At 44.4% G+C, this 11,542-nt stretch overlaps 1 protein-coding gene across 1 annotated transcript in view; it reads right to left on the bottom strand.

The window, feature by feature from the left end:
• Positions 1-515: 515 nt before the first annotated feature.
• LOC104391453 overlaps positions 516-11,542 on the bottom strand; it is a 17,136-nt gene continuing 6,109 nt past the window's right edge. Inside the window, exons 2-4 of the mRNA XM_010000746.1 lie at positions 3,265-3,472; positions 1,959-2,179; positions 516-794 (exon numbers count right to left, since the gene is read on the bottom strand). Coding sequence (XP_009999048.1) covers positions 568-794; positions 1,959-2,179; positions 3,265-3,425 — 609 coding nt within the window. The 5' untranslated portion in view covers positions 3,426-3,472 and the 3' untranslated portion in view covers positions 516-567. The remainder of the gene's footprint in view (positions 795-1,958; positions 2,180-3,264; positions 3,473-11,542) is intronic.

Below are 11,542 nucleotides of genomic sequence, written 5' to 3'. Positions count from 1 at the left end.
TTTCTCAAAGAGTGGCTTGTGTTGTTTCCCAGCTGCTCTGACTTTGAACAGCCTCTTACCCCCAACTCAGGGGCTCCACCAATTGTAAAAGCAAGAATTAACTAGTGCCAGATTCAAGTCTCAAAATACAAACCATTTTAGAGACAGGGAGCAAAGGGGTGGGGGGCTGGTTCGTAAGAAAACTTCTAAGCATTGTTGTAGCATAAATAATATGGCATCTTTCACCTCAAATAGCCTAACACTTCATAAAGTGATATGAGTTTCACTAGTTGCTGAAACACAGCTATTTCTGAAGTGGAACCTGATATCTTTTTTCTTTTTTTTCTTTTTTTTTTTTTTTTTTCCCCAGCAGAGAGCAGTGTTTTAAGGTGGAGATTGAAAGATACAATATATAACCAAATGTAAGTATAATCTAGCAAAAATTGAAAGATTGAGTAAAATCTACTCTTAATAATAACACACATTCTGGTGTATCGTAAATTTGTGTCCTTAGTCTACAAATGCAATTCATTTAAAAGAGATACAGGAAACTCAAATAACCTTTTGTCCTCTTTCAGCAATACTGTCTTACAGCTCTTTGGCAGCAGATGCTTTGGTTCCTTTCCTCTCCTCGTTCAATTTAATGTCCAAGTCCCGAAGCTGGCTGAGGAACCCTGAATTTGGGCAGATGTCTCTGTGAGCACTCACTGTTTTTAGAGCATCCACGAGTGTCATGTTTTCATGGATCATTAAAAAGGCAAGCACTAAAGAGGCAGAACGGCTCAACCCCATGGCACAATGAACAAACACCTTACCTGCAGAAAAAAAAGAGGCACAGCAAGGTGAGTGGGCTTTAGCATTTCTAAAGGTCGAAAGTCACAGGGAGGACAAAAAGTACTTGAAACATGTTGGGGAAACAACAGGGACAATTAGCAGATGCTCCTGTTTCAGGGACAGTTTAGCTTAATATCCTGCTTACATCTCAGGCAAGGTGGTATTTCACACTGACCTCATGCATCTAACAGATTAAAATAGTAAAAATTCTAGGTGGTAGGAGAAGCTTTCTGTGACCAAACTGGTTAGTATCGTTTTCTGTGGGAAAACAACAACAAACAACAACAACAACAAAACCACCACAAAATAAAACAACAACCCCCCAACATAATAAACAGGGGTTTTTTTGGAGAGGGGAAAAGTTGACTCAGCCCTGACTGTGATCACTGACAAGTCCCATAAAGTCTGTGGGATAGTCTGCCTGTAAAAACAGACTCATAATTTACTGTATCTGTAGCAGCCCAGTGTGAGCTATAACCAGGGATTTCATAAAGCAGTCCAGCGAAAGCAGCAGATCTCACAGAGTCGGAGCAAACTCTGGAACAAATGGAAATTATGATAACTAGGCCATAATCCAAACTCTACTGACAAAAATTCAGCAGGCTGTGGGTCAGGCTCGTAGTTTTTTACTTAGTTCATTAACCTCTGCTGCTTCGATAGCTTAATAGACAGCCTGAATAAAGCTCCAGTTCTGCCAAGCGCTTCGGCATGTGCAGCATTTAAGCCAGCGCTGAAGTGCTGCTGCTCCCAGGTGCGTGGGGCCGGGCTGCGGGTGCGGGTGCGGGGCAGGACCGTGCGGGGCCGCCGGGTGCGGGTGCGGGGCCGGGCTGCGGGTGCGGGTTCCGGCAGGATGCCCCCGTAGTGCCGTAGCCCTTCCCTCTCGGTCTGCCCCTAGTGGTTGGCCCTCCCCCCCCCAGGCCGGGCCGGGGGCAGCCAGCCGTCCTCAGCTCCTGGGCACCTGGCTGGGGCTGCCTTCCCCGCGGCACATGGCATAGGTGCCCTTCTGCCATCCTTCGGGGTGCTGTGTGTGCCTTCTTGAACGCTGTGGTGAGTCTGAGCTTTGCTGGCTGCCTGTTACTGCAAAGAGAAGTCATTTGGCTCACGTTGAAACTTCTTCCCAGAGCTTCTCTTTGCCTCTCTCTTACCTCCTGAAGTATTTAAGGCTTTGCCTATGAAATCGGCAGCATCGTAGAAAAAGATACTTAAATCGAAGGAAGGATCATCAAATGCTTCTACTCCATAGTACTCTATTTGTAAATCGTTGTAATATTTGGCTCCTGTGTTGATGTTATATGGCCCATCTGCTGCATTAAGGATATGAGTAATGTTGAGGCTTTGAAGAGTACTTTTACTCCTTGCAGCCCACCTGTGGAAAGACATGAAGGGGCTCACTGGCAACACTTAACAATCTGCAAAAATAGCATGGTTTAAAGGTAGTGCCTAGGCCAGCTAGGGAAGGATGCAGGGACTGCAGCTTGGTTATAGAGTCACAAATTTTGAGAAGCCCACAGTGCTTTGCACATGAAAAATGTGATCTGGTGTTATGGAGAGCAGCGAGAGCACAGACTTGCCAGTGGGATACTGTTAGTTAAGCAAATGCCTCCCAGCAGTTAATCCCTGGGAACACGGCTTACTGCATAAAGTGCTCAAGATTTTTTTAAAAATCGTTGTTTAGCAAGCTCTAGAGTTTATCTCTCATTCATGGTGGGCATGGTTTGCAAGGGCAAGAACCCACACAGATGCAACAGCACCTCATTCCTGGTTCAGACATGAAGCAGCATAGCCCTCACTAGCTAGGTTCTCCCCCCTTCCCACCATAAACAGGGACTGAAGCTATTTCACAGAACTGTGATCCTTAACTGATGTATTAATGAGGAGGAGGAACTGGGAAAGATGAGCTGATCTATGTAATCTGCAGTAATCCAAATAGTAGGAAATGGCAATAAATAAAGTGGTCACAAGAATAAGGTATTTGCATTAAAGTTCCTGTTTGATATTTTCAATTTTACCACCTTAGAAAGAAAGTTTGGATTTGGACTGGAAAATTAGTGTAATTATCTGGCTCTTGCTCCTGCTACTCCTGTTTGAATGTGAGGGCTACTGTGCTCGTCTGCTGACTTAGAGCACAGTTTCCAAGGCAGATTACACATCTCAGAGTTGACACCTGTTTGGGATGCATTCTTTAAGGACCTTCTCTGTAGATTACAAGTTCTTCTTACTCTGCCAAATTCACTACGGTTCACAGAATACACACAACACAACTCAGACGCACTATGAGTAAGTCACAATTTTGTACATCATGTTTTTAATTGTATCCAGACTCCTTATGTTATCAGTTTTGGAAGCCTCAGTACAAAAACATTCCTGGAGACTCAAAAGGTGCTTCCTAGTGTAGCCCTTCCTCCTCCCAGGGACTGATAACAGCTTAATGGTAGGATCAAATGTTCTTACGCATCTCCCAGGTAAATATTTGGCCAGACTTGGTCCACATGATTATCAGACCCTCCTCTCAACCAAAAGAGCCGCTGGAGGTCTGATAGCGAGGGTGTTTCATAGGAAGCTCTGCTCTCTGCACTGCAAGTCGGAGATGAAGAGTGTCTGGTGTGAGGCATCTTGCTCCTCTCTTGCACGCACTCAGGCTATATCAGAGACAGCTTTTCTGAAATGAATTAAGAGGAAATTTTCATACAGAAATAATATTCCCTAGAAAGTAGTCCTGTTCATTACCCTCCAAATGGCATTACATTATTGTAACTAGTGTGTGCAGCAGGGCCTGCAGGTGTTGCTGAAAGCATCCAGAGAGCAGGACTAACTCTGTGGTAGGACTCTACAGGCATGTAATTCATCACCTGAGAAAGCAGCAGCATGAGACAATATGATTTAATTTCTTGTCAAGCAACGCTGTTGAAAAGAACATCCTGTGCCACCCGAATGCAGCACCGGCTGAACCTCGTAGGTGCAGGTATTATTTCTGTTGCTATAGTGCTGAGTGTATGCAGGAAAGCTTCAGTACTTTATGTTGGAGAATTACTGAAGTGTTTGGGCACACTTGATTCTGGTTAGTTAAAACTGGAAGTTTCTGAAAAGAATGAATCATTGGACTAAATTATACTTATTCAGCTCCTAGGGCCAAGGTGGAAATCTTAGGATATGTATGTATGACATATATTTGTATAGTGTATGTGTGTGTGTATATATATATATATACACATGTATATATAAAAGGTATGTGCATACAATTTAATTTATATGAATGTATTTAAATGCATGTATGCACATACATATAGATGTATATATATTAATGGATTTTCACAGGCATAGATACATATCTATATTTCTGTACATATATAAATAGAAATGGAGATGATTTGAACTAGTTGTTTGTTTTTTTTTTAATCTCTCAGGTGAATACCCCTGAACACTCAGCTGTACTGGTTTACTTGTGTCTGTCTGTCTCAGTTTCTCCTCTGGGAGCTGTTCCACTTTGTATAAATAATGTGATAGCTCTTTACCTCCAGAGAGATACTGTCCCTCTTGTCTGAGGGGTAGGCTTCTTACCTGGGATGTAAGAAAAAAGAGCATCATAATTTTGGGAAATTATAGAGTGGAAAGTTCTGCTTTTGTTGCCCTGTTGAGAACCCCTCTAGGACTGTTTTGCTACCTCACAGATCATGCCATGGAATTGGGCATGTCTTTTGCAATGTAGTTTGGTAGTTTAAACCAAGGAAGTTCAGGCCAACTGGTCCAGCCTGAAGCAGAGCTCAGTCAACAGCAAGTTGTTCAAAGGTATCCAAGACAGCAGGAGTTCAAAAGATATCCAAGCAGCCCCTTCTTTGAGAATTTAGGAGCATTTCTCCTGCCAGGATCTAATTATCCTGAATTGCTGTTTTCACCCTCAGAGAATATTGGTAAGCTTTGTTTGGCTTGGTATTAAAGCTGTAATCAACATGGGAGCCACACTAGAACTCTTCCCAAAGTGGGGTGGCTGGTGTTAATTCTGATGTGGTGTCAGCTTCACTCTAATGCCTGAATGCCTAAATCTAGCGTTTGGGCCTATTTTCTCATCAGTTCTAGAAAAAAAAGTGCAAGTGGGACCTTTGGAAGTCATCGAGTCTGTCTGCTGTCCACAGCCAGAAGGTTGTTGCTCCTAAAGCAAAACAACAACAACTTTGACCAAATATCCAGGTGCTTTATTTTTAATAGTGCAGGTTGATTTAGGGAATAAGCCAAAAGCAAGGCAGAATATCTTGTTGCTTATGGAAAAAGAAGTAGAGATCATGCAAGGTATATTATTGAACACACCACAAATATTTCCGTGACCTCAACCTGAATTTTCTTCCCCTGCCCCCTTCTCCCTCCTCCTTCTCCCCACAAATGTTAAGAGCAGTTATAGCTTTTCATATGTTCCAATAAAAAGGAAGTGTCCCTAGAGTAACTACTTAATAAGCAAAATATGAAAAGCACAATAGAGATGGAAAAAGCTGGCTGATTTTACTTTTAATGGTGAAGGAGAAGAACTGCAGCAAAGCAGAGAGGAATATAGGGATAAAAGCCTATGAATTTTTCGGGACATTTAATGTAACACCAAGAGCTTTGGTAAAGGAGTATGTTGTGCATTCCCAGCACATATTAGCATGAAGACTAGCACAAAAAAAGATATTTTGCATTGCACTACAAGTTTTACTGCCTTGCAAAAGTCATGCACTGTGCTCAAGAGCTACTGCCAGCATCATCATGATGACCTGTTTGTACTTTCACTGACACAGAACATTAAACTGAAGCAGTAAAAAGAAGTCAAGAAAAAGATAATACAGGTTCTACATCAGGAGATTCAAAAGACCACAGGCTCATTTTCAAGTGTGGCTGACTCTCAATTGCTGCAGATGTTTATAGACTGAAGTTGTGGAGGTAAGCAGATGGGTATTAAACTTTCAGTGCTCCTAGTCCACAGTGCTTTAATCTTCAGTTGTAGCCTGTCAGCTAGTTACAGTAATGGAGATGATTTGCAGAGAGAATTACATTGCGAGGCCTCTTGTTCAAGACCTGACTTTGAGGAGGTTCTCCAAGAATTGAGTCATTTTGGTGCCAGTGAAACAGCAGATGACTCCAGCCTTTGGAGTCAGGGAGGTGCTTTGCAACAGATCTCTCTTTCATACAGCAATCCTCTTTCCAAAAAGTGCATCAACATTGTTGCTTCACAGGACTTAATGCCAGATAAGTGAGCTCCTTGTGTCAACACAAAGCGGAGCTCCTCCCAGGCACACTCTCAGTCCTGCACTGTGCTGGCCTTGAAATTGAATTGTTCTGCAGGGCCTTCAGGGTAAGCTTGGAAATAGCTATACCAGATGATTGGACTAATGAGGAAAGTAATATGAATTTTTTAATTGAAGGCCAGGGACTTTGCTGAGGCTTTCCTCCGCCCGCCCCGCCCCTCCCCCCCCGCCCCTTCTTGTAATTTTAAGATACTGCAAAGCTAGCAAAAGGGCTGCCACTGATTACATTTTTCTAAGCTTCTCCCTTGGGTGGCTCCCAGAAGCCACTCTAGTTGGAAACAGCTAGTGACTGCAGAAGGGTAGGAGCCCCTGTAACTGGGGACAAAAATAATAATTTGTCTTACAAAGTCACTAGTATTTCCTGCAGAGATCTATACCATGAAAGTTGAGTAGGATTACTTTCCTTTTAAGCTGTAGCCTGGAAATACCAGAAAACCATCTCACTAGATTCTTTCTATCTTTCTTTCTCTCTCTTTTTATTTCTTTTTTTTCTTTTTCCTTCTGTTTAAAAAAAAAGCAACAGCAACAACAAAAAACCGTCCACCTCTAGGAGGCATTTGAGACTGGATAGACATTTTTAAGGTAATCCAGGTATATTAACTTCCTTGCTTCCCTGGGAGAATACAAGGTAGCACAGGCTTTAAAACTGTTTTGTCCTTAAGCATCAGTTCTGAGACACTCAGAGCACTGAGGCATACCCCAGCTGGCCAGGGACTGCTTGGCTCCACTTCTGAGCTTTGGAGCTTGAGACCCAGAGGCTTAGATTTCCTGAGAGCCACCCCAGAGGCAGAAGCTGAGGGGGGCCAGTATTGCTAAGATGCAGGCAGCACCCAGGAAGGGCTGTGAGCGACACGGTTCCCAAGGGATTCGGTCATTCCAGGATCTCATCTGCAACAGCCTGGGTAAGTTTTGTACCTCCCTGGTATTATCCGGCCACTTAAGCACTACAGTCTGCAAAGCTCTTTTTTTTTTTTTTTCTTTTCCTTCTTTTTTCTTTCTTTTTTTCTACACTGGAAACAATTGCCATTTTCTACTGAAGATTTTTCTGGCAAAGAAAAGAAAAAAACCCACACAACCCCCACTGACTTGAATTGGCTAAAGCATTTAACAGATTTGTGTTGCATTTGCAGATTCCAGTGAAAAAAACTCAGCAAAGTTCTGGAAAAAAACACAAAGACTCCAATACTTCAGATTTGAAGTAGTTCATTTTTTTTCCCCCCAAAAAAAATTGCCATTTCCATTTTCACTTCTGCAGCAGGCAGAAAGCCTCTTGCTGTTTTGCTGTGGTTGCTAACTTGTCTCCTAAAGACCAAAGTGAGTTGTAGAGAGATTAAATGATTGTCTGAAGTCCCAAGAGGAGTCTGTGGCAGCGCATTAGTTGGGCCCTAAGTTATTTTTTTCTCTCTCCCTTTTGCTAGCATCTTCCTAGCTGGCACAACTCTGCTTGTGGTTATGATGGTAACCCAGATCAGGACAGGTGTGTTTCAACAAGATCTTACACAAGATTATTGATAGCCCTGGGCACAGCAAGGCACTGATTTTGGCTGGACCTGTGGTTACTACAATAACACAAACTCTAGATAACAATAACATGATAAAGCTCCTGCAGCCAAATATCCTAAATTCCCTGAATCAAAACCTGACAAACTAAATGGTTCAAAATACCAAAGCATGATATCAGGGTATCATTCACATGGGGGGGGGGGGGAAGGAAGCAGTATTTCAGTGCATTTGAAATTGCTCTCTACTCAGTTTTTTTCTTCTCTCACCTACCATCCCTGCATTCATCTTTTATACTCCTTGCTGTTTTCTTTCGGGTAGTGCTTAACACTATGGCTCTTTGTCCTCTTCATGGAAAAATCCAGATGGAAAGAAATGTGGTTCACAGGGAAATGATCATGTAAGTGGAATTAATCTTTCAGATACTGTAATGTGAAATCTGATCTTCCTTTTTGTTAAGAAGACCCAATCTGTGTCTCTACATTTTGGCCAGAATCCGACAGAAAGAGAACCCAGGAGTCTCTTGAGGTAGAGCTGAAAGCCTTGTGTGCAGAAACAGGCACATTTAAAAGCCATAGCAAAGTTAAAACAGCCAGATGGGAACCTAGCAGGCAACTGAGAGGGGAACTCTCTGTTTTCCTTGCAAGCCTACAGGGGCTTGTTTGCAGGAATTAGAATCTCTCACCAGCAGTTCACTGCAGCTCTAATACCAAGTGGTATTGAAAATGAGAAGCAGGTTATGGCTGATGGTTTAAATGAGGCACCTATGGGAATTCAGAAATGAGATCCTGGACTCGTCTCAGTGTAGGCCCTGCACATGGCAGAGCAATATTGCTTTCTTGGCTGACTGCACCATATATTATGGCCTTTTATTTTGCCCACACTCAAACAGCGGGAAACAGCAGAAGTTCATTGCTCCTGCTCGCTGTTTAAACCCTGATCTGCCTCACCAGATGCAGTGCCCCTGAATAATGGAAAGCAGAATCGGTCCCTCGGCCTCACTGCACATACGTGTTCAATGCAGCACTATATTAATGCCATTACCATTATTCTAGAGTGAAGAGAAAAGCAGAATGTACAATTAATGCTCTGTTTGGTTTGGTTTTTAAGAGAATTTATTACCCAGGAAAGATGCCAGATTGAGGACTCTGGAAAACACAGCCCTCTCTTTAACTCCAACGTGGGGAAGGAGCTGGAGCAGCCCTGCAAGCCTCCTCCATGGCTGCCCCCTTGGCTTAGCTCCATTCAGCTCAGCTTGCAGATGCCCCTCACCCTACGCCAGCAGCCGTGTTTTACTGGGTAGAGAAAATCTGATTCTTCACACCTCTTCTTTGCTTCATCTCCCTCCTGACACCTACGTTCACATCCGGCCTGGCACATTTATGATGGGGCTCCCTGACTCCTCCAAACTGAGCTGGAAGGTACTGACTTCTGCTTGTGAGGAGCTGGGCTGGAGAACAAAAGGCCTCTTCCTCCATGAGTCCTCCCATCCCCACGCAGGGCTGCCTGTGGGGCTGGAGGGGCTGCTGCAGGGCAGAGACAGCCTACCAATGCCTCACAGGATCTGCAAGCATCTGGGGATGAAAGGGACATGCAAGGCCATTTCAGGAGTGGGAGCAGTCAGAGGGCAGGGCAGGAGAGGGTAACCAACCTCAGCCAGGGGTTGGAACAGTCAGGAGACCCTGTGGAGGTGAGGCAGGTCCCAGGTGAGGGTGGAAGCCAAGGGGGCCAGGTAGGGGCAGAGCTGCAAGGCAGCGCAGGTGAAGATGAAACCCACGTGTCTGAGCTCAGATGGGCTCCTGAATGAGCTGGGGAGCTCCAGCAAGGCCTCCCACCGCTTGCTCTCACACAGCTCTTGCCAGCAGCCCTACCCCAGGAAATACAGCCACCATTGTCCTTGGACAAGGCAAGTCCCCAGAACAGGCAGAGCTTGCCCAGGTAGGCTCAAGGCCCTGACAGCAGGATTCAGGCTTGAAGGGGGGACCTTCACCTGTGCCCTGCTGGGTTTTGGAGAGAGGATGTTGCTGCTAGCTCATGGAAGTGCTCCTGGAGAACATTTCTTTTGCTTTGCAATCTAACTGATCTGCACATTTTCCCATGACTTTATTTTTCCAAGGGGGGAGAACCTCCATGGTGCCTCCAACCCCCAGCCTGCCTCCCCCAAGCCTCCTGTTCCAGAGCCACACAGCCAAGGAAGGGGCACTTGCCTGATGCTTGGAGAATGGGGGCAGTGGGTGGAAAAACAGGGAGTCCTGCTTGCAGTTACCGGCTATAGCTGTGGCAGAGCGACAGCTTTTGTATCTGTAGCTTTTAGATTCAAAGGAGATAAAAAAAGAAGTATTACCTTAGCAGCTGGTATCTCTGAGCTATTCAGTGCACCATCCTCAGCAAGACAGCGCTGCCCTCCACAGGCTCCTACTGTTATTTCTCACTGGGCTGTGCATATCTGTCAAACGTAGAGTGGTGATGCTTTCCCCTTTAATTTTCTTCTGGGGCACTCCTGCCCACGGTACCACGGCTAGGAATTAAAAAGCCACAAAACTACTGCTTGTCTTGACACATCTTGACTATGCTCATCCTTCTCCCTGACTTAAAATAGCTGCAGTGTTAGGTCCTGCTGCCAGCAGCTGTAACTGTGCTATGTGCTCTAACCAGGAGATCTCACAGTCCTCACGCAGCAAACTGCTTCTAATAGTAGAAACTTCACCCTAATCTTATATAACGGCAGTAATGGAGGAGAGAGGCTGGTGAGGAGCTCAGAGAGCCTCCTTGAGCAGCCTCTGCCTGGAGGGCAAGAAAAACAAAGTGACCTTGATGTTGATAACAGTGCAGTGAGTGCTGTCACAGCCAGTTACAGGCTGTTGATAGGTGTAAGTTATGGGCAGTTCTGACACCAATGATGTCAAAAACACTAGGTTCTAAAAGATGGGGGGTGGGGTGGGGGGGAGGGAAATGCTTTGCAAGCTTCAGGAAAGACAGACAAGGATGTTAATATTGCTATTAAAAGGGGCTCCAAAGCACTTGCCTTTCTGCAGGCAGTATGGATTTGTGTGACTGTGGATTAAAGGGGGTTTCCTTCTTCTTGATTTTCTCCTCAAGTGACTTTTTTCTCTGACTGCTGCTGTCAATGTAAAATTGACAATGCTGTCAAGCTTGCAAGACTTCAGAATATTTGAAGGCACAAGTAAAGGGGTTTTGATATTCCTTAGTCATTTTGCAGTGGTATCTTTGAGCTGTCTCTCCCTGCACTTTAAACATAAGCAGTGAAGTGCTCTCCTTGTCTTGCCTGACTTGAAAGGGTGCATATGAGAAAGGCACCTTTATCTAAGGTTGACAAAGCTTTACAAACTCTTTTCAGTGGAATCAAGAGCAAAAAGACTTCAAAATTCTACAGTGGAAGATCTATTTTGGCACTTTTTCCAGGAAAATCACAGAGCTTTCAAGGGACATTCAGCTTTGTTAGGACATAGCAGAGTATTTTTTTTCTTTATGTTTTCTTAATTGCTGGCTTTAAAATAATGCACTTTTTAAATTAAGCCATCTTTTAAGTAGGGTGATAGGTTGAATCAAAGGAATTGACCACTGATGAGGTGTGTGAGAACAGCTAAAAGGAGATAAGACCTATACTGGGGTTTACTTTCTCTCGCAAACTTTTGATTATGTGTCTAATGAATATTTGTTCCTAATTCCTTATCTTGAATTTGAAGAAACAAAACTGGGAGTGATTTTCCTGTTTCTCCTCCCTGGTATTGGGGCACCAGGTAAAGCAGAGTGCAAGAAGCCAGGGAGCTGCGTAGTCAGGGGGCATGAGTAAAGCAGTGAGTGCAGCCATGTTTCTGGGCTGTGATGGATGAGAGGCCAAGGGCAGGGGGGACATGCTTGCTGCTCTGTGAGATGACCAGTTCCAGGGTCACCGGGAGGGCTTGTCCTGCCATTTGCTGGCTTGTGGGGAAGAG

The sequence above is a fragment of the Chaetura pelagica genome, unplaced genomic scaffold, assembly GCF_000747805.2.
Source record: "Chaetura pelagica isolate M959 unplaced genomic scaffold, ChaPel_1.0 scaffold166, whole genome shotgun sequence".
In the NCBI taxonomy this organism is placed as follows: Eukaryota; Metazoa; Chordata; class Aves; order Apodiformes; family Apodidae; genus Chaetura; species Chaetura pelagica.
This window is presented reverse-complemented; position numbering and strand designations above follow the sequence as displayed.